At 38.6% G+C, this 24,081-nt stretch overlaps 1 protein-coding gene and 1 pseudogene across 11 annotated transcripts in view; both read left to right on the top strand.

Moving 5' to 3' along the window:
* The window catches only part of SBF2 (SET binding factor 2), a 528,961-nt gene that overhangs the window by 314,057 nt on the left and 190,823 nt on the right, over nt 1-24,081 (top strand). For all 11 annotated transcript variants that reach the window (XM_077963424.1, XM_077963415.1, XM_077963418.1 and 8 more), the window contains 3 exons: nt 10,457-10,661; nt 15,068-15,177; nt 17,155-17,304. In XM_077963424.1, coding sequence (XP_077819550.1) covers nt 10,457-10,661; nt 15,068-15,177; nt 17,155-17,304 — 465 coding nt within the window. The remainder of the gene's footprint in view (nt 1-10,456; nt 10,662-15,067; nt 15,178-17,154; nt 17,305-24,081) is intronic.
* LOC106993337 (glutamine synthetase pseudogene) lies at nt 19,350-20,687 on the top strand (annotated as a pseudogene).

Raw genomic sequence — 24,081 nt, forward strand, 5'->3', positions numbered from 1 at the left:
GCTGGATCATCTCCAATTGGAAAAAACAATGATGTTTGCAATAGTTGACTTTAGATGTTGTTCTTTTTGTTTGTTTGAGACAAGGTCTCACTCTGTTGCCCAGGCTGGAGTGCAGTGGCACAATCTCGGCTCACTGCAGCCTTGACCTCCTGGGCTCCAGCGATCCTCCAACCTCAGCCTCCTGAGTAGCTGGGACTACAGGCATATGCCACCATACCCAGCTAACTTTTTTTTTATTTTTTGGTAGAGACGGAGTTTTACCTTGTTGCCAAGGCTGATCTGGAACTCCTGGGCTCAAGGGATCCACTTGCCTCAGCCCAGGAGGTTGAGGCTTGAGCCCAGAAGGTTGAGGCTGCATTGAGCCAAAGTCCTGCCACCACACTCCATCCTGGGTGATAACGTGAGACTCTGTCTCGAAAACAAAAACAAAAACACAGACTGTCCCTATCCTTTAAAACTGACGCTTCAAAAGTGAGCATCATGAAGTATTATTAAGAGATTGTATTACTAGGTAAGAGCCCTTCAAATATCTTCTACATTTCATGGGCCTTATTGGAAATTTTTTTCACAATCTAATTATATTTCATTTAATTTAATAAATTCTATTCCTTAAGTACTTATTAGTGCCAAGCATTTTCTAGATACATAATTCTCCTAATATCCTTCAGAAAAGGATACACAGACATGACAAGTAAGAATTTGTGACTATCCCAGTGGATTGTCATTAGATTGTCTGAGATTCATTCTAGTGCTAAGATTCTGAAGTCCGTGATAAAATCATCATTCATGAAGTAAACACTTCATAAAGTTAAAAAGCAGAACATGACAGTAAAGTTACTTTCATAGGTTATGCAGGAAATTGGGGGAAGGGAGGCAGGATAGTGTCAATGCAAGGAAAATAATCCACATGGTTCTATTTTTAACTAGTCAGTCTTTTTTTTTTTTTTTTAATCACATTTCTAAAATTCCCTTTTGGTAAGCAAGAACCAACCATATAATTTGACTCTTTCCTTATTATTGGGTTGGAATTGAGACCTGGTGATTCCATTCAGATGTTTGTAAATACTTTATTGCACTGAAGTCTGGTATGTGTATCTAGGCCCTCTTTTCATTTCCCTTTGAAGCACCTCAAAAATGTACCTTCATTTTGCAGTCTCTTCTCACCACTCCTTTGTATTGCTTTTTAGTGAGATTTCAGGAATGTGAGTAGGATGAATTGTAACTGAGCTTAGCTGCTCTTTTAGCTTTCTGGAGCTTCCCAAATAATTAAGAAAGGCATTTGGTGACTTTGGGGGAATGGTTTAGGTGGAAGGAAGGAGAAGAGAAGGACTAAATCCACTAGAGACAAACCTTGTAAGCATTGGCAGGGTTTATACCACAGAGATTATTGGCAACACATCTATGCAGCTTCTTTCCATTTCCAATTGATAATGTAGGGATTGACCTACTTTTTTGGCTTTCAGAATCTTCAGTGTCTGCATGAGAACACATTTAACTACTTCCCTGCCCTATCCCTATGATTCTTTTTTTTTTTTCTTAAAGAGATAGGGTCATGCCCTGTCACCTAGAAAGGAGTGCAGTGGCTTGATCATAGCTCATTACAACCTTGACCTCCTAGGTTCAAGCAATCCTCCTGCTTCAGCCTTCCTAGTAGCTGGGACTATAGGCACACACCACCATGCCTAGCTAACTTTTTGTAATTTTTTTGTAGAGACAGGGATTAAGGGGTGAGCCAGTGCCCCTGACCACTATGACTCTTGATATGCACATATAAAGGGCCACTAACAAATGTTTTCACAAAGTGAGAACGTTAAGATAGGCCAAGATAAAAAGACAGGCCAAGACAAGAACTTCATAAAACTTCTACTTCAGGGCATTAAGAAATCAGTTGGACGTGTTTTATTGTTTTACATAGTACAGTTTTTCTAATTTGTTTTGCATCTGTGATAGTATAAAAATATTTTTTAGATATGTACTTTGACAATTTTTGTTTTGTTGTTTCTTGCTTTTTATTTTAGAGATGGTGTCTCACTTTGTTGCCCAGGCTGAAGTACAGTGGCTATTCACGGGCACAAACATAGTGCACTACAGCCTCAAACTTCTGGCCTCAAGCGATCCTGCCACCTCATGCTGCCAAGTAGCTGGGACTACAGACACTTACCACCATACCTGGCTTTATCTGACAGTTTTAGTAAAAGTTAAAGGAAATATTAAAGAACCTAGAATTCTTTGTAAAATAATATGAGATTTCTGGGCTGGGTGCGGTGGCTCACGCCTGTAATCCCAACACTTTGGGAGGCCAAGGCGGGCATATCGTGAGGTCAGGAGTTCGAGACCAGCCTTGCCAACATGGTGAAACACCGTCTCTTACTAAAGATACAAAAACTTAGCCGGGCATGGTGGCATGTGCCTGTAATCCCAGCTGCTTGGGAGGCTGAGGCAGGAGAATCGCGTGAACCTGGGAGGCAGAGGTTGCAATGAGCCAAGATCATGCCATTGTGCGCCAGCCTGCGCAACAGGGCGAGACTTTGTCTCAAAAAAAAGAGTAATAATAATAATACAAAATTTCTAATTGTGCCTTATGGATATTTCATTGCCCAGCATTGAACCAAATAGGTGTTAGAAGTCCTAATGGGAGAAGAAAACTCATACAAGAAATAACTAGTGTAAATCAAATAAAATCTATACCCTTTACATTTCTGCAAAATGTTAATTTCACTACCAGGCAAATGCAGTCTACACTGATAATATTTATACTGTTTGCCAACTGTGAATAAAGGAATTTTTAAATTATAGGATGGAAGTAAAATATTGTGATTACCTTTAGAGAGTCAAGACATGACATAAATGACTTGTATAGATTATGATGATGAAATGAAGCCCTACCCCAAAGCATGGGCTTCAAATTGAACCCCCTGTCCCGTCCTATCTGATTTCTTTGTTCACTTATAAGTCAGGTTTATCATGATCTAATTTTTATATACAGTAAAATGTATACTTTTTAATCTACAGTTATGAGTTTTGACAAATGCATGAAGTCATACAACCACTAGCACCACAATAAGACATAGAGTATTTCTATCATCCCCCAAAGTTCCCTAATTCTCCTTTATAGTCACATCTTCCCATCACCTCAAACACTTGGCAACCACTGATCTATTTTTTTGTCTCTGTAGTTTTGCCTTTTCCATAATGTCATTATGTAGTTTTTTGAGTTTAGCTTCATTCACTTAGCACAATGTATTTCAGATTCAGTCATGTTGCTTCATACAATTATTTATTCCTTTTTCTGAGTGGTAATCCACTTTATGGATGGACTAAAGTTTTATTTACCTGTTGACCAACTGAAAGACAATTTTAGCAGTAATGAATAGAACCACCCCAAACATTTGCATAAGTTTTTGTGTGAATATAAGTTTTCATTTCTACCTACCTAGGAGTGGGATGCTGGAATATATGGTAATATAATATTTAACTGTATAGGAAACTGCCCAACTGTTTCCTCAAGTGTCTATATTATTTTGCATTCTCACCAGCAGTATATTAGCATTTCATTTGCGCCACATCTTTACTCACACTTGGTATTGTCAGTTGGTTTCTTTTTTTTTTAGTCAGAGTTTCACTGTTGTTGCCCAGGCTGGAGTGCAATGGTGTGATCTTCACTCACCACAACCTCTGCTTCCCAGGTTCAAGCGATTCTCCTGCCTCAGCCTCCCAAGTAGCTGGGATTACAGGGATGTACCACCACACCTGGCTAATTTTATATTTTTAGTAGAGGCGGGGATTTCTCCATGATGGTCAGGCTGGTCTTGAACTCCCATGATCCACCCGCCGCGGCCTCCCAAAGTGCTGGGATTACAGGCATGAGCCACTGCACCCGGCTGGTTTCCTTCTTTTCTTTTCTTTTCTTTTCTTTTTTTTTTTTTGGTGGTTGGTTGGGGAGGGGGGTCTTGTTTTAGCCTTTCCAACAGTTATGTGGCGGTATCTCATTGTGATTCTACTTTGTATTTTAGCAGGTAAGTGAGAGTGTAGGACTCTTAGCTGGTCACTGTATGTTGCCTTCGTACTTGTGACAAGAGTACTTGTCTTAAAATAAGAAATCTCCATCTGGAGTCATGAATTAGAGCATTGGTTCTCAACAGGAGCAACCCTCCCACCCTACTTCATGAAATTCGTCTGGAGACATTTTTGGTGGTCACAGTTGGAGGGACTGTGCTACTGTCATCTAGTGGATAAAGGCCAAAGATACTTCTAAACATCTTACAATATACAAGACACCCACTCTTTATCCCAAATAATTATCAAGCCCAAATGTCAATTAGTGCATAGGTTGAGAAACCCTGAATTAGGGCAACCAGCACATCAGATATTAAAGTCATCCACCAAATGTATTTGTATTAAGGATAAGACATTCAGGCCGGGCGTGGTGGCTCACGCCTGTAATCCCAGCACTTTGGGAGGCTGAGGCGGGCGGATCACGAGGTCAGGCAATCGAGACCATCCTGTGAATGGTGAAACCCCGTCTCTACTAAAAATACAAAAAATTAGTGGGCACCTGTAGTCCCAGCTACTTGAGAGGCTGAGGCGGGAGAATGCCGTGAACCTGGGAGGCGGAGCTTGCAGTGAGCCAAGACCGCCTCACTGCACTCCAGCCTGGGCGACAGACCGAGACTCCGCCTCAAAAAAAAAAAAAAAAAAAAAAGGATAAGACATTCAGTTGAATGTCTCAGTCATCTCACAAGGATGTGATCCTTGAAAGTCCTATGAAGTTGGAAAATTGAGGATGAGTCATTCCATCAGCGTCATGTACACTACCAGGCAACTCTAAAGAGTCCAGTTACATTTTGACAATGTTTAACAATTTACTCCAGTGATAGTATTGCCATCAACTGTATTAGAAAAAAATTTGTGTAACTTGCTATCCCACATAGCTCTAAGTATAATTGGTGCACATTAAATAATTTCAAATACTTGAATTAATCTGGGAAGTTTGGTAAGCTCTAACAATATCATATTGATTTGTCATTCAGTGCTGAGACCAATGAGTAGGAAAAATTTTCTTTTTCCCATGGTGGCTGTTGCCTACTTTGAATTTCCATTGGGATTTGGGGCTTTTGTTGTGCCTTGCTTTGCTTTTATTTGAAATTAGTTTCAAGCCTTGTATTCTGTAACCCCTAGGCACATTCTCACTTAGTCTACCAAAGCTGGGAGGTTTGGGGGAGTGTTGCAGACTAGATGATGTGTGTATATGTCATTTTTTCATGTCTGAAAAAAATCATTGTACCTCAAATTACTAAAGTATACTCTTAAAGCAGGATTATAAAGATGATTCCTTGAAAATCATCATCCAAATTCAAAATTTAAAAGACAGTGCATTCTGCCAAACTTTTTTCAGTAGTTTATTTTGGTTACTTTGGAAATAAATGTTGCCAGATTCACTGTAAGTGTTTGGTTGTCTGGCCCTTGTTTATTACTTTATATTTGCATTTCTCTGGGATCAGAGATGAAAATTTGGCTGCTGCTTTGTACTGTCAGAAAATAATGGATTTCCTTATTTCAACAAGGAGATTCAACACAAAATTGGGCTGTAGCTTTTAATGAGCTTGGTGACCTTCAAGGGACCAGTCCAAACACATTTTGTGTTACAAGTAAGAGCAGATGTTTTTAAGTATATGCAGAATACAGTGAGCCCTACCCTAAACCTCCTCTCATTGCTGTTGTCTTCTCAAGAGTCATTTTGTGACCAAATTAGGTTCGAGGTGGCAAATGTGGTCCTTTACATTTATCATGCTGCCCGTTAGAGGGCAGTAGTATACAGACTCAGGAGCCAGAAAACCAAATACTATTAGATTCTGGGGCATGAGTCTTTTTTGAATCTTCTAAACACAGCTAAATGTCATAATTTAACAAAGTTAACCCCTAATCTGCATTTTGGTGTAAAATATCTATACAACTACAGATATTCAACTTTGAACTTTGTTTTAACATGATCTTTTAAATGCTTATAATTCTAAATTGTGTATGGATTTGGTTTACAATATTTCTAATTGCTTCTGGGAAGACTGTTAATAACTTATAACAACATCTTTTTTACATAAATGTTTTCTATTTAAAACTTATTGGAGGGCTGGGCGTGGTGGCTCATTTCTGTAATCCCAGCACTTTGGGAGGCCGAGGCAGGCGGATCACAAGGTCAGGAGTTCAAGACCAGCCTGACCGACATAGTGAAACCCCATCTCTACTAAAAATACAAAAGAGTTAGCCGGGCGTGGTGGTGCACACCTGTAATCCCAGCTACTTGGGAGGCTGAGGCAGAAGAATCACTTGAACCCAGGAGGCAGAGGTTGCAGTGAGCAGAGATCACACCACTGCACCCCAGCCTGAACAACAAAGTGAAACTCTGTCTCAAAAACAAACAAAAAACATATCAGATACCACTACTATAATTACTCAAATATAAGTAGTTGGTAATATGATGGAAATCTTGGAAGAAAGAGATGGCTTTAGTTACAGAAGCATGGTACCATGCCATAGAATATGCAGAGAATAAGAGAATAAATACTTTTAAAATGAATGTAGCCAAAATTTTTGGAAAACAGACTTTAGATTCATTCTGGGATGGGGTGTGTGTGTGTGTGTGTGTGTGTGTGTGTGTGTGTGTTCTAACAACTTTACTGTAACAGCTCATTCAATACTCATAAGAACCTTATGAAGTAGGTACTATATTATTATCTTCCTTACAGATATGAAAACTAAAACACAGGGGTAAGTGAATTGACACTGCACCAGGTCACAGTACTAGTAAGTGGCCAAGCTAGGGTTTGAAACCAGGCGTTCTGAAATCAGAGATTATGAACTAAAAATACTTTGTTAAACTACCTCTCTCATTGAATTATCTAACCTTTCCCCCTGAATTGTCATGCCACCTATCATATTTTCTCACATAGTCCTGTTTTGGGACTCTCTGTTCTATTCCATTCGTCCTTTTAACTCTTCACTAATAACAGTTGTTATTAGTTAATTATTAACTAATAATTAACTAATAACTGTGTTAATTATTAAAGGTTTATATAAGTTTTGATACCTGGAAATCTTAACTCTCCCACTTAACTCTTCTTCAGAATTTCCTTGACTATTTTTGGTCTTTGTATGTCCCTATAAAGTTTAGGATGAACTTACCAAATTACAGGACCAACTCTTTAAAGATTTTGACTAAAAGTGATATGTGCATCCTTCTTTTTCTTTTTTTTTTTTCCTTTTTTGAGATAAGGTCTCACTCTGTCACCCAGGCTATAGTGTGGTGGTGCAATCACAGCTCACCACAGCCTCCATCTCCCAGGCTTGAACTATCCTCCTCCCTCAGTCCCCTGAGTAGCTGGGACTACGGGCAGGCACCACCATGGTTGGCTAATTTTTTATTTTTTGTAGAAATGGGATCTCACTATGTTGCCCAGACTGGTCTTGAACTCCTGGACTAAAGTGATTTGCCCACTTCGAACTCCCAAAGTGCTGAAATTATATAAGCATGAGCCACTGCCTGGCCAGTGCATCCTGCTTTTTCTAAACCACCGCAAGTCATTTTTGGAACAAGACAAGACAGATAATGTAGTGATAAAGAAAAATATATATATATATATAAAACTAGAAAAAATACTGGTGTTACTAAGATTATTTCTACTTTTATTTTTCTATGTTTTAAATTTTATTATAATATTTACTTCATGGGAAATATATTTAGAGTTTTAATTTTATTATAAAGAAAGTATAAATAGAAACCAAAGTAATGAATATACTTTAAATAATTCAGACCTCAAGATCCACATGAATTACCTGACCCACCTGAAAAAAAGGTATCTACCCAATATATTTTAGAGAATTGGTATTTATTATTTTTGAGAAGACAGTATGTGGGTAAGAGTCATGCCTAAAGAACAGAGAACAAAAATACTACTTTTTGAAAAGGGCAGTTTTAGACACTACAGGCCAGTGACTGTTAAATGTTGACTTGGTGTTAAATCCAGACAGAATTCTAAAACAGTTTTTCAACACTTGATTCAGAAAGAGTGATTACTAAGAGTTGGACTAAGGATTTACTTACTTATTTTTCCCTGTCTTTGCTAGATATGGGGGAGAAATACAGAGCATGTATGAAGGCTACTTTGGCAAGAACAGATTTTAAATCTGATTTCACCTTCTGAGGAGCCTTATATAAGATAAGCTTAAGTATATAACTTAGGCAAAGTTGTTTGTCCTGCATCACATAATAAGGAGTAGAGCAAGAACTGGAACCCATGTGTTTTGACACTTAAAGCAGTGGGAGGAAGCAGTGTGTTTCTGTTACATTGCTGAGACATACTAACTATATCATCTGCCTCAGCCCAACGTTTTCTTTATCCAGGTCTGGGCCATATAACCAAAAAGAATTGTGGGGAGCAGCCCTCAAAGGTGATGGCAGTTGGCCATTTTAACTATCAAGAGGATGTATGGGATAGTATTGAGTTTAATCTATGCATCAATAACATAGGTTCAGTGGGAATAAGGAATTTTCTGGCTGCAAAGGGTAAGTGTTAGAATTGGTCAAGAATAGTTGTAAAGCAGCCTTCCCTAGAGAACTTTATAAAAGAATGGATTCCATTCTACCTGGAGTGTTTGAGATCTAATCCTGCTTAACTAGATGACTAAAAAGTTCATGCCAACCCCAAGAGTCTATAAAAGTATTAGCTGACACAGTTAATTCAATTCTTGCAATTCTTATGTGTATTCAACTGTGTCCCGCTCATTAAGATGCAGTAGGAAGAGATTTAGAGTGCCTGCTATGTGCCAGGCAGTTTCTAGATGCAGTAGGTATACATCTACCCTCATAGAGCTTTATTTTCTGGAGAGAAGGATAGACAATAAACAAGTTAAATAAAATGTAAAGTATGTGAGACAGTGATAAGTGATATAGAGAAAAATATAACAGGGATAGGGAGTGTGTTGGGGGAGAGAGTATAATTTTAGATAAGGTGATCAGGAAAGGTGGCTTTTGAGCTAAGAAATGCAAGAAAGGAAGGAGGATGCTGTACAGATTCATGGGGCACAGTCATTCCAGGCAGAGAGAACAGTTAAGTGCAAAGGCTTTGAGGCAGGAACAAGAAGTTCTGTGTGTCTAGAGCAGAAAAAATGAAAGAAATCATGGTAGAACACATCACATAGAAAGGCCAGATCTTGTCGAGCTTTGTAAGTTGTTTTAAGAACCTTGGGTTTGGCCGGGCACGGTGGCTCAAGCCTGTAATCCCAGCACTTTGGGAGGCCGAGACAGGTGGATCACAAGGTCAGGAGATCGAGACCATCCTGGCTAACCCGGTGAAATCCCGTCTCTACTGAAAAATACAAAAAACTAGCCGGGCGAGGTGGCGGGCACCTGTAGTTCCAGCTACTCGGGAGGCTGAGGCAGGAGAATGGCGTAAACCCGGGAGGCGGAGCTTGCAGTGAGCTGAGATCCGGCCACTGCACTCTAGCCTGGGCGACAGAGCGAGACTCCGTCTCAAAAAAAAAAAAAAAAGAAAAAAAGAACCTTGGGTTTTATTGTGAGTGAGATGACGAGCCATTGGAATGAATAGAATGGTTATGTGATGAATTGACATACTTTTAACTAGATCACGTAGTCTGCAATGTTGAATGAAGGAGTACAGGTGGAAGCAGGGGAACTAGGAGACTGTTGTAGTGCTGTAACATGAGGTGTTGACTTGAACCAAAGTGTTGTGAAACTGGCCAAGTTGTAAACATTTTAAAGGTAAAGTCCGCAAGATCTGCAGAGGAACGGATAATTGGGTGTTAGAGAATGGCATTAAAGATAACTCTAAGCTTTTTGCCTAAGTGATTGGAAAAAATAAATGTGCCATATACTGATGTGAGGAAGACTGAACAAAGCAAGGATAGAGGTGGGTGAAGAGTAAGAGCTCCATTCTGGACAACATAGATTTAGAATTTTTTTTAAAATCCAACTGAAAATATTGTATAGAGAGTTAAACATGTGGGTATGGGGTTTAGGAGAAAGCTTGTTTAAAGAAAAAAACTTGCGAATTGTTGGTGTTTTTATGGTAAAGATAGGAGACTGGAAGTGATCACCAAGGAAGGAGTGTTAACAGAAAAAAAGACCCAAGGACTGAGCCCTGAGGTATTCACATTGTTAAAGAGAGTAGGGAGATGAGAAATAGACAAAGATGTAGCAAGAAGACCTAGAAACCAAGTAAAGAAAGTGTTCGTGGAAGAGGAAGACAGATGTCCAGCTGTATCAGATGCTGCTGATAGAGCATGTAAGAAGAAGTAAGATTTTGGTACTTCATGTTTTATGGCGTATGTATGAATGTATGTATAACCACCCAGCTCGTGTCTCTGTAAGCTCCCACTCCCTTCCTGGCGATCTGCCAGTTATTTTAACTTGGAATAATTTTACCTATGTCTAATATTACAGGAGAATCCAAACCCTCATATGGCATTCCAGAAAGTTCCGCGGCCAACAGAAGGATCCCACTTGCGAGTTCATATTCTTCCTTTCCCAAAGATTAATGAAGCCCGGGTTCAGGAATTAATACAGGAAAACCTTGCTAAGAACCAGAATGCACCTCCTGCCACAAGAGTAGAAAAGAAATGTGTTGTGCCAGCTGGTCCACCTGTTGGTATGTATTTGCCTGTCTGTTTTAAGAGTAAACTTTTTATAAAGATATAAGACCCAAAAAGGAAAAGTGTACAATTTGATGAATTTTCACAAAGTGAACAAACTCCTGTAGCTAGAATCAGAGCATTATCAACACTTAGAAACCCTGTTTCATTCACTGCCTCCCAAAAAGGGTAATCATAACCCAACCGCTGCCACTATAGAATCTTTTCTTTTTTTAATAACAGCTTTATTGAGATATAAGTTACATACCATAAATTCACCAGTGTAAAATGTACAGTTCCTTGATTTTTAGTATATTTACACACTCATTCAACCATTATCACTATTTAATTTGAGCATATATATAGAGAGAGAGATGGAGATTCACTCTTGTTGCCCAGGCTGGAGTGCAATGATGTGATCTTGGCTCACCGCAACCTCTGCCTCCTGGGTTCAAGCAATTCTCCTGTCTCAGCCTCCTGAGTAGCTGGGATTACAGGCATACGCCCCCTCACCCAGCTAATTTTGTATTTTTAGTAGAGACAGGGTTTCTCCATGTTGGTCAGGCGGGTCTCGAACTCCTGATCTCAGGTGATCTGCCCACCTTGGCCTCCCAAAGTGCTGGGATTACAGGCGTGAGCCACTGCACCTGGTGAGAATATTTTTATAACCTAAATAGAAACCTCACATCTATTAGCAGTCACTCCCCATTTCCTTCCCAAACCATCTCCTCCTCAGCATTATACTGTAATCTACTTTCTATTTTCATAGCTTTACCTATTCCGGACGTTTTATATAAATAGAATTATACAATATGTAATCTTTTATAACTGGCTTCTTTCATTTGGCATAATATTTCAAAGGTACATCTATGTTGTAGCATGTGTCAGTATTTTGTTTCTTTTTTGTTGTTGTTGTTGTTTTGAGATGGAGTGTCGCTCTGTCGCCCAGGCTGGAGTGCGGTGGCGCCGTCTTGGCTCACTGCAAGCTCTGCCTTCCAGGTTCACGCCATTCTGCTGCCTCAGCCTCCTGAGTAGTTGGGACTACAGGCACCTGTCACCACGCCTGGCTATTTTTTTTTTTGGATTTTTAGTAGAGATGGAGTTTCACCGTGTTAACCAGGATGGTCTCGATCTCCTGACCTCGTGATCCGCCCACTTTGGCCTCCCAAAGTGCTGGGATTACAGATATGAGCCACTGCACCTGGCCTCGTTTCTTTTTAAATGTCTGAATAATACTCCATTGTTTGGATATATATCACATTGGTTATTTATCCATCAGTTGATGGATATTTGAGTTGGTTCTACATTTTGGCTATTATGAATAATGCTGCTGTGAACATTTATGTGCAAGATTTTGTGTAGATATGTTTTCAGTTCTCTTGGATGTATACTTAGGATTGGAATTGCTGGGTCATATGGTAATTCTATGTTTAATGTTTTGAGGAGCTGCCAAACCATTTTCCAAAGCAGTTGTGCCATTTTAGATTTCTGTCAGCAGTGTATAAGGGTTATAATTTCAGCCACTGGTACTGAACATTTTTTCATGTACTATTGGCCATTTCACTGTCTCTTTGCCCATTTTGAAATTGGGCTATTTGCCTTTTTATTACTGAGTTGTAAGCATACTCTGTATATTCTACAGATAAGTCCCCTACCAGATATATTATTTGCAAATTTTTCCCCAATCTGTGAGTTGTCTTCCTTTACTAACTTTTATCCCGTTTTTTCAGCTATTGAGGAAGATATATTAAAATCTCCCATTATAATAGCAGAATTCCCTATTTCTCAGTTTTTCCTGTTTTTCTTGACATATTTTGAAGTTGGTTAATTAGGTGCATGTATAAAATGTGAATTAGTTGGATTCTCCAAAGGAAAAAAATTCCAGATAGTAAACATATTTATTATAAGAAAATATGTTTTCTGGCTGGGTGTGATGGCTCACGCCTGTAATCCCAGCACTTTGGGAAGCTAAGGTGCGCGGATCACTTGAGGTCAGGAGTTCAAGATCAGCCTGGCCAACATGGTGAAACTCCATCTCTACTAAAAATGCAAAAAATAGCCAGGCGTGGTGGTATGCACCTATAGTCCCAGCTACTTGGGAGGCTAAGGTGGGAGGAGAATCACTTGAACCTGGGAGGCAGAGGTTGCAGTGAGCCAAGATCGTGCCACTGCACTCCAGCCTTGGTGACAGAGCAAGATTCTGTCTTACAAAAAAAAAAAAAAAAGGAAAAAAAAAGAAAATATGTTTCCTAATAACTCAGCCTAAAGAAAATTTAAAATACTGCTAAAGATATTTTAGAATTAAAAGCTTATAAACATAAAGATGTTGCTCTCTCAATGAAGTATGTGTTATTGGAGATTGTAAGTTTTCTATTCTAATATGGATAGATTTTCAGTTTATGCCACCAACCTATGTGTGTGGGAAGCACCAGAGCCCACAATTATGAATGAGCATTTCAGAGAGAAAAGTCATGCGAAATAATCAGTTTAACCAGAAAATTAATGTTACATGATTAAAAATTATTTGAAGAAACTGGTAAAATTCAAGTAAGGGCTATAGTCTCATTCATTGTATTGTGCCAGTTGTTTTCCTGATTCTAATAAAACATGATTATGAAAGATGTCACCATAGAGGGAAGCTGGGTGACGAGTACAAGGATCTTCTTTGTATTATGTTTGCACCTTATTGTAAGCATATAATTATTTTTATAAAAATGTTTAAGGCTGAGTGCGGTGGCTCATGCCTGTAATCCCAGCACTTTGGGAGGCCAAGGTGGGCGTATCACCTGAGGTCGTGAGTTCAAGACTAGCCTGAGCAATATGGAGAAACCCCATCTCTACTAAAAATACAAAATTAGCCGGGTGTGGTGGTGCATGCCTGTAATCCCAGCTACTTAGTAGGCTGAGGAAGGAGAATTGCTTGAACCCGGGAGGCAGCCAAGATCGCGCCATTACACTCCAGCTTGGGCAACAAGAGCGAAACTCTGTCTCAAAAAAAAAAAAAAGTTTAAAACATTATTTGAAGAATATAGGTTTGGTATTGATGAGATGAAAGGAATACTAATGAGTAAAATATAATAGTCTTTCTTCTTAGGTATGGGAGAAGGTAAAGGGATTGGGCCTTTAGAATCCAAAGAGTAGCCTTAAAGTATAAGTAGTCTTTTTGGCTTGAGAACCATTGATACTGTTCTCACTTATAAATGGGAGCTAAATAATGTGTACACATGGACATTAAGTGTGGAATAATAAGACACTGGAGACTCAGAAGGCTGGGAGGGTGGGAAGGGGTTGAGGGATGAGAAATTACTTAATGGCTACAATATACATTATTCTGGTTGATGGCTACACTAAAAGTCCAGACCACCACTATGCAGTACGTCCATGTGACAAGGCTGCACTTGTACCCCTTAAATTTATACAAAAAAAAGAATTATTGATACTACCTCATTTAAACAAATGACATAGTATAGTTCTTTGTGAAAGTATAAATTTTGTATAAATACTACTTTGATTTATATCCTTCTAATATTATTTTAATAAGTTAAATTTATTTAGGTAACCAGCTTAGTAGCCTAGGTAATACATTAGAATTTTCTAACCCTATGGTAAAAGGTGAAAGGTGCTAAGTTTACATGACTAAAAAGTGACTTTCCTAAGCCAGTATAGCAGTTCATTGATCATGATTATTTCTCTTTTTTTGCACTACTTCTTTCCTTTAAGTCACCTCTACTCAAATGTGTAATATCTAATATTTTGTGGAATGTAGTTTTTCTTTAGTAATATCTTAGAAATATTAACAATATTACTAGTTACAAAGTTTCAAATAGATGTTTGCCCTTGTTTAATATAACTTTACTTTGCAATGTGAATTAGTTCGCATAAAAGTTAAGTGTCTCATTAGAATCTATCCTGTGAAATTATTAATCGACTAGCCTGATACTTCAGCACTGCAACATGTAATCAAAATAATGATGTGGAATATTTTCAATGCTCTGTAATAAGAGAAAAAATAAAGTGTAGGTCATATCAATAGTTTTTGTTTGTTTGTTTTCTAATAAGAAATGTGGTCTCACTCTGTCACCCAGCTGCAGTATAGTAGTGCTGTCCTATCTCACTGCAGCCTTGGACTCCTGGGCTCAAGTGATCTTCCCACCTCAGCCTCCCAAGTCACTGGGATTACAGTGCAAGGCACCATGCCTGGCTAATTTTTGTATTTTTTGTAGAGAAGGGGCTTGCTATGTTGCCCAGGCTTGTCTCAAACCTCTGGGCTCAAGGGATCATCCCACCTCAGCCTCCCAAATTGCTGGAATTATGGGCGTGAGCCTCCACACTCAACCTACAGTCTTAAAGTAATAGTCTCTTTGCTTTTGTAATTACCAAAGGAGTTTAATTTATTTGTGCTTTCTTTATATTCTTTTACTAGTTTCGATAATGGACAAGGTGACGACAGTTTTCAACAGTGCACAGAGACTAGAAGTTGTCAGAAACTGCATCTCATTCATATTTGAAAATAAAATTTTAGAAACTGAAAAGGTAATGAAATATCATCTTTCCCAAGTAAGCGTTTATCATTTCCCTTTCAGATTTACATGCTGAAGTTACCAGCTTTCTCTTCTTTTCTTCAGTGGAGTCTCCTTCTGTTGCCCGAGCTGGAGTGCAGTGGTACAATCTCAGCTCACTGCAAGCTCCGCCTCCCGGGTTCATGCCATTCTCCTGCCTCAGCCTCCCCAGCAGCTGGGACTACTACAGGCACCCCCCACCACGCCTGGCTAATTTTTTTGTATTTTTAGTAGAGACGGGATTTTACCATGTTAGCCAGGACAGTCTCGATCTCCTGACCTCATGATCCGCCCGCCTCAACCTCCCAAAGTGCTGGGACTACAGGCGTGAGCCACCGCGCCCGGCCAGCTTCTCTTCTTTAATTCTGTCCCTTTTCCTAATAAAGTCTCCTCTCATTGTTTGGATCATTTTAAATGAATAGTGTCTAAGATATAAAGCTGTTGGGCCAAGCTTAATTATATGACCAGCAGAAAAATATTCATAGTAATTTTTTCTCTCAAACTTTTAAACGTTGTTCACTAAACACTATTTTGGCATATTACTTAGAAACTTAACATTTTATTTATTTTAGTTTTTATTTTTGGAGACAGAGTCTTGCTGTGTCACCCAGGCTGGAGTACAGTAGCGTGATCTTGGCTCACTGCAGCCTCTACCTCCCGGATTCAAGTGATTCTCCTGCTTCAGCCTCCTGAGTAACCGGGACTACAGGCATGCACCACTGCACCCGGCTCATTTTTGTATTTTTAATAGAGATGGGGTTTCATCATGTTGGCCAGACTGGTCTCGAACTCCTGGCCTCAAGTGATCCAGCCACCTCAGCCTCCCAAAGTGCTGGAATTACATGTATGAGCCAACACGCTTGGCCAAAACTTAACATTTTAATATAATTTTATGTATTGCAAAGAATCTAGTTAGAATATGTAATGGATTATAAGAACTGTAGTATTCACTTTAAATGTGCCTCCTTAGAGCATGTTTTCTTGCCTTGTTCAGTGAAACATGCTGAACATAATATAACCCTTTCTTACTGACTCATTGTCATAGTTCTGAATATCTATTTTCAGGGACTGGTAAAGCTTATAGAAATGTTTACCTTTAACCTAACTGACCCAGTGCCCTTTACATTTTGTGCTTTTTGGTTTCTGTGTTTTCTTATAGTTGGAGTCTTTCACTTCTCTTGCTTTCAACTTCCACATCCTATTTCTTATGCCTGCCTTTAGTGATATCATGCCCTTCTACTTCCTTCTTATTTTCTCCTTTGTTCTGATTTTTTAGCTAAATAAGCTTATTATTATTATATGTGAAGTAAATTAACTAAATCCTACATGGTGAACTGAAGGAGGCATCTTTATGGATGTTCTTGTTGTAAAGTGAAAAGAGTTTTAATGCATACACCTAGAGATAATCTATTTTTGCAACTCCGAGTCCTTTTTCTTTCCTTTTTTATGATATTTAAATGAAAAGAGATTGTAGAACTTTACAGTCATAAATTAAAACTGAATAGTGATTAAGCAGCCAACCAGTTTAAAAGTATGAAATCACTTGTATTTCTTATTGTTTTATTTTTTCTTTCTGTTCTTGCCATGGAAAATTGACTAGTTATAGAAAGAAGATGTCTTACATATCTGTGGCTTTGACTCATAATCTGAAGCAACAGTCAATTTGGTAACCAAAGTTTTATTAAGTTGAAGAAAAAAAAGTGAAATTAAATGTTTTTCAATTTATCACATAATTCTCTTATATTTCTTGCTGGTTTACGTATAAAAATAACTACAAATCTATTTTATCATTGGTCTTACTAATAAATCACCTCTTCCCTAGGAGTTTAATTTTATTAATAACTGTGTTAAATAAATTACAGGGTGCATTTGAATTTTCAAGATGATTGTTTGAAAGTTATTGTTTCCCCCAGTGGTACCATTTGGTCATTTGTACCTCTCTTGTCCTCAGACCCTTCCTGCTGCACTCAGAGCCCTTAAAGGAAAGGCAGCAAGACAGTGTCTCACTGATGAGTTGGGTTTGCATGTCCAGCAAAACCGGGCAATATTAGACCATCAACAGTTTGACTACATAATAAGGATGATGAATTGTACTCTACAGGTAATTTGTAGTTCTTTCAGATTATTCCTCTCATTTGAGAATACTTTTCATTTTTCCAGAATATTTTGTAATTACCAGTATATCAGTTCTTGAACCTACCACAGCTAATAGGATGAAGCATCAGTATCTATATCATTTCTGTCAAATACTTTTTATTACTTGGCATAAATATTAAGAGTTTTTTGTTCTTTCTTTGTTTTCTCTCTGAAAATGCTAGATTATTTTACTAGTTTTGTAATATAAGCAAGTTCTTTGAAAATGAGAAGTCGTCTTTAAAGCATTCAGTTGTATATTCATGTCTGTAGTCACATCAGCCCTTTTCAGTCAGTTTTCAGTTGTACTGTTCAGGCAGAGGACAATGAATGGTGGATAATCCAAATGATAAATGAACTACTCAATTAAGTATTTAAGTACTTTGTTTGTAAAGCACAATAACAAAATTTCCACTTGGCTTCAAAATATGTATATGATCTTTCAGAAACAAACTTCCCACAAAACAGTGAAGACAATTTAGGAGAAGCTAATCTTGTTTCCTTATCCTGCCTCCCATGTTAGATAGTCTTTAACATTGGCATTCTGCCGAGAGGTAATGTAAAGTTCCTCTCTCAAACATTTTGCCCAAGATGGAAATGTAATTAAATATTAAAACTGTGGGATCATCTGTGGGACTCCAGAAAAAGTAAATAAATGCATGTTAAATATTGGTACATTGGAAAGCAAGAATTATAGGATATAATTAATCAAATTTATGAATGAAACAAGGCCTAAATAAATGAGATTTATAAATGTGCATGGAATGGAAGACTCAATATGTTAAAGATGTCAATTCTCCCCAAAACAATCTACAGAGACAATGCAGTTCCTATCAGAACCTTAAATAGAAGAATAAAAGCCTTAAAACTACCAACATACTCCTAAAGAAAAACAACAAAGTGTAGCAGTTTACCTTGTCAGGTATCAAAAATTTAGTTTAAGATTATATTACTTGGCCAGGCGCAGTGGCTCACGCCTGTAATCCCAGCACTTTGGGAGGCCGAGGTGGGCGGACCACAAGGTCAGGAGTTTGAGACCAACCTGGCCAGCATGGTGAGACCCTGTCTCTACTAAAAATACAAAAATTAGCCAGGCGTGGTGGTGGGTGCCTGTAATCCCAGCTACTCCGGAGCCTGAAGCAGGAATATCGCTTGAAACCGGAAGGTGGAGGTTGCAGTAAGCCGAGATCGCGCCACTGCACTCCAGCCTGGGTGAAAGAGCGAAACTCCGTCTCAAAAAAAAATAGTATATTAATATTATATTATTTAAGATAGTGTAGAATTGGCACACTCATAAACAAATTGACCGACAGAATAAAATAGAAAGCCCAGAAACAAATGCACACATATATGGAAACATTATTTATGACAAAACTGGCACCGGCAGTGAAAAGATGAGCAGTTTAATTAATAGTGCTGGGACATGTACACATAATATACCATTGATACAAAAAATGCATACATACCTCCTACCACACACAAGAATCATTTCCACATGTATTAAAGACTTAAATATGGAGAGCCAAAAAAAAGCCAATCTATAAGGCTTAAGAGTTTTCAAACATAATACAGGAAATATCCTTATGACTTTGGGATAGGGAAAGATTTGTTAAACTAGTCACGACTAGTGCCAGTGTTAAAAGATTGATAAATTTTACTACATTAAAATTAAGAACTTCTGTTCATTAAAAGATAACATAAAGAGAGTGAAAACATAAACCTCAGAGTGAGAGGTTAGTGCTCAGATTACAAGAACTATAAGTCAGGCATAGTGGTGTGCGTCTATAGTCCCAGCTACTCAGGCAGCTGAGATAGGAGGATCACGTGAGCCCAGGAGTTAGGCTGCAGTACACTATAATTGCATCTGTGAATTGCCACTGAACTCAAGCTTAGATAACTTATCAAGACCCCATCTCTTTAAAAAAGAAAAAAACCCTACAAATCAATATTTTTTCAAAAAGACAACCTAATTCAAAAATGAGCAAAAGATTTAAGTGTCTTAATTAAAAGGATACAAAGGTAGAGCTGAGAATGGGAGAAGAGCAGAGTTTCTGAGCAGCACAGCGGCCTCCCCTCCTCTCTCCTCACCCCACTCTCGCAGCCTACCTTTACCTACCTGCCTGCTCAGTGCCCAAAACACCTTCCACCATGACCACCTCAGCAAGCTCCCACTTAAACAGAGGCATCAAGCAGGTGTACATGTCCCTGCCTCAGTGTGAGAAAGTCCAGGCCATGTATATCTGAGTCGATGGTACTGAAGCAAGACTGTGCTGCAAGTCCCAGACCCTGGACAGTGAGCCCAAGAGTGTGGAAAAGTTACTTGAGTAGAATTTTGATGGCTGTAGTACTTGGAAGGTTCTAACAGTGACATGTATCTCATGCCTGTTGCCATGTTTTGGGAGCCCTTCCGCAAGGACCTCCACAAGCTGGTATTCTGTGAAGTTTTCAAGTGCAATTGAAAGCCTGCAGAGACCAATTTGAGGCACAACTATAAATGGATAATGGACATGGTGAGCAACCAGCACCCGTGGTTTGGCATGGAGCAGGAATATAACCTCATGGGGACAGATGGGCACCTTTGGTTGGCCTTCCAGTGGACTCCCTGAGCCCCAGGGTCCGTATTACTGTGGTATGGGAGCAAAGTCTATGGCAAGGATATTGTGGAGGCTCATTACCGGACCTGCTTGTATGCTGGAGTCAAGATTGCAGAGACTAATGCTGAGGTCATGCCTGCCCAGTGGGAATTCCACATTGGACGCTGTGAAGGAATCAGCATGGAAGATCATTTCTGGGTGACCTGTTTCATCATGCATCGTGTATGTGAAGACTTCAGAGTGATAGCAACCTTTGATCCTAAGCCCATTCCTGGGACTGGAATGGCTCAGACTGCCATACCAACTTTAGCACCAAGGCCATGCGGGAGGAGAATGGTCTGAAGTACACTGAGGAGGCCATCAAGAAACTAAGCAAGTGACAGCAGTACCACGTCTGCATTTTTGCCCGGCTTGGCACCTAATTGGATTCCATGAAACTTCCAACATCAGTGACTTTTCTGCTCTTATAGCCCATCATAGTGCCAGCATACACATTCCCCAGACTGTTGGCCAGGAGAAGAAGGGTTACTTTGAAGATCACTGCCTTTCTGCCAAATGTGACCCATTTTCGGTGACAGAAGCCCTCATCTGCCTGTGTCTTCTCAAACCAAAGTTGAGCCCTTCCAGTACAAAAACTAAGTGGACTAGACCTCCAGCTGTCAAGCCCCTCCTAGTTCTTCCTCTCACTCCAACTCTTCCCCTCTCCCAATTGTCCTAATTGTAACTCAAAGGATGGAATACCAAGGTCTTTTTTTTTTATTCCTTGTGCCCAGTCAATCTTGCTTTATTTGTTTGGCTGGGATAGAGGGGTCACATAATTAATTTCTTCACATCTTTACCCTCCTTTTTTTCCCTATCACTGACGGTTTTTAGTACATTAGTGGGGAGGTGGGTGGTGAAACATAACCACTGCTTCCATTTAATGGGGTGTGCCTGTTCAGTAAGCGTAGCTATGGAAACAGAGTGCATGTTTGCAGGATGGGGACTTTTTCTTTGAAGTACCTGAGAGGAGAAGACCTGACTTAACTCTGGTTAGGTTAGGACTTCCCTTTGTGGTGGAAATGTTTCTTAAGAGGTTATAACCAACTTTCTATTAAAATTAGGGATTAAGAGAGAAGGTAGGGATTGGGGATCAGGGAGGAGAATGGCCTTGGTCTCTTGCTTGTGTGGAACTAGCCTGGCTTGGGGTGAAATGCCCTCAGAACACAAAGCTCAGTATAAACTGATGGATATCCCTACCTTAAAAAAAGAAAAGGTTCTTTTTGCTTGGTCCTCTATTTATCACACAAAACAGAGCAGTATTTTTATATTTAAATGTAAAAACAAGGGTGGGGTGCGGTGGCTCACACCTGTAATCCCAGTACTTGGGAGGCCAAGGCAGGTGGATCACGAGGTCAGGAGATTGAGACCATCCTGGCCAACATGGCGAAACCCTGACTCTATTAAAAATACAAAAAATTAGCCAGGCATGGTGGCAGGCATCTAGTCCCAGCTGCTCAGGAGGCTGAGGCAGGAGAATCGCTTGAACCTGGGAGGCGGAGGTTGCAGTGAGCTGAGATCATGCCACTGCACTCCAACCTGGGCGACAGAGCAAGACTCCGTCTCAAAAAAAAAAAAAAATGTAAAAACAAAAAGTTTATATATATAGTTTTGTGTCTTATGTGTGTTTTGCTAAAGGAAAACAACATACAGGTCACGGGGTACCAAATTCGAGGCAAATAGTCTAGATCGAAATCAAGTAGCCCCTTTTGAGTAAGGAATGAGGAAAGTAGTGCTTGAAAAGTTGTTGATTTGCGGTTAGTCCCTCATGACCACTTTAGGGTTTCTGTGCCCTGCCCACCCTCTGGAGAAGATGAATACTGGTCAGTTAACAGATGACATGTTACTAGCAGTCACTTGATCCCCATGGCTTTGGTTTAAAAGACATATACTTGTCCACATGAGTTTACAGGTAAGAGTTAGCTGGTCAACTTGAGCATGTTACTGATAGAGGGGATATTGGAGTTATTTTCTGGTGGGAATAACATGTCACTAAAGCAGGCCTTTTGATATATTGAATTTTTAAAAAACAAAATAGAAGTTAGATTTTAAAATCTAAATCTGTAGGGTTTCTAAGTAATTTTTACAGAATTGCTTGTTTGCTTTAACTGTCTCCTCCCTCTGCTCTTGAAGGATATGGGGACAGGGCTAGAGTCAAAACACTTGAAATTTTGTATCCCAGTGTCTTTTCTCCCAGTGTGAAATATTCCATTCTTTTGTTAAGACTACTGAGGAGTTATTTTTTTCTTTTGTAATAAGAAACAAACCCCACCTTTATCTCTGCATTTCCCCTACCATTCTCTGGTTTTTGTGTTTGCTGCAGGGGGCCAGCTGTGGTTTTCTCTTGCCATGATGACTTCTAATCGCCATGTGCAGTATGCTGAAAGTCAGACAACTCCTTACTGTAAACAAATTGTGTAACTGCCTAGAGCAGCACTTATAAATCAGCCTAACATAAGATCTCCAAAAAAAAACAAAGATAAAAGATAAAAGATATAAGGAAACCCACTTGGATAATAATTGAAGAAATGCAAATTAAAACTATAAGGAGAGCCTTTTACACTCACTATTTGGCAAGAATTAAAAAGTCTGATAATATCAAACAAATGTTTGGAACAAATAGAGTGTATAAACTCTGCTAGTGAGCGTGTAAGTTGGTATAGCTACTTTAGCAAATTTAATAAGATATGAAAAATAAGATTATTTGTCATTATCTTATCAAGCTGCATGTGAAGCATACTCTATCACCTAGTGATTTCATTCCTAGAGGAGCTCTTGCCCACATACCTCAAGAGACATGTACAAAAATGATAGTGGCAAGATTGTTCAAAATAGCAGAAAACTTGAAATGACTCATATGCCAACCAGCACTAGAATGGATAATTTATAATATCTCCTTACACTAACTAGAATATTTTTTATCAGAGAAAATAAATGAACTGCAGTTACAAGGGATAATGTAGATGAATCTTAAAGGAGATAATTCTGTACAAAAATTAAAAAAATATTCAGCACTGTCATGAGTTACAGAAAAATAAAAAGGAAAAAAGAAAAAAAAGGACAATTCAACTATAATATAGTTCTACTTTACACAATTCAAATGCATGTTATATACTATCTAAGGATATTTAATGATACAAACATATGTGGCAAAAATATTTTTAAAAAGCTAAGGTAATAAGAAAATATTTAAGAAAATTACCTCTGTTCGACACAGAGGAAGAGCAGTGAACGTGGGGATCTTCCAATGTGATGGTAATATTCTATTTAGGTACATGGGTGTTCATTGTATCATTCTTGATAACCTTGTAGCTTATGCATATTTTATGTCTTAAAGTACTGACTGCTATTAGATTTTTTACAGGACATACTTATCTTCTCAAACTCACATCAAACAGTTTGTAGATTGTATAAGCTGATTGACAAGTTAGGGGATGAGTCACTTTTACTGTATTTCTTTAGAGTATGGATATTCTCTATTTCTTTAGAGTATGGATATTCTTTAGCATGTGAGACAGTAGATATAATACTTTATAATGACAAAAATCAAAAACAACCTAAATGCCTACCACTTGGCTAGTGATTAAATATGGTGCAACTCTTCTTTAAAACACTGTTCAGCTACTAAATAGAAACAAGTAGATCTATACATGTACTGATATGGAAAAATTTCTACTATATATTGCTAGGTAGGCAAAAGGGAAGTTACATAAAGTAGATATGAATCTCTTTTTCACCTAAAATTGTATGTATGTATGTATGTGTGTATGTATGTATGTATATGATAGTAAAAATCTGGAAGGATATTTACACTAAACCCTGTTAAGATTATCCTGATAAGAGAGATACCAATGATTATCTCTGGGATATGGATTAGAAGAGTTTTGATTTCCATTTTAAACCATTCTCTACTTGAAACATACACATCTAACTACATTACATAAGATATATAACAAGTGTATATTACTTTTATGATTCGAAAAAAGTCCTCAGTTTTTTAGAAAGGAAATTTTAACATCCTATGAGAAGAACTTGCCCTAAAAAAAGGCCCCGTCTTTTGTTACTTTATTACAGTTACTTTGTTATCATTGTTATAGAGAATAAAGCAATAG

Source organism: Macaca mulatta, chromosome 14, assembly GCF_049350105.2.
Source record: "Macaca mulatta isolate MMU2019108-1 chromosome 14, T2T-MMU8v2.0, whole genome shotgun sequence".
Taxonomy (NCBI): Eukaryota; Metazoa; Chordata; class Mammalia; order Primates; family Cercopithecidae; genus Macaca; species Macaca mulatta.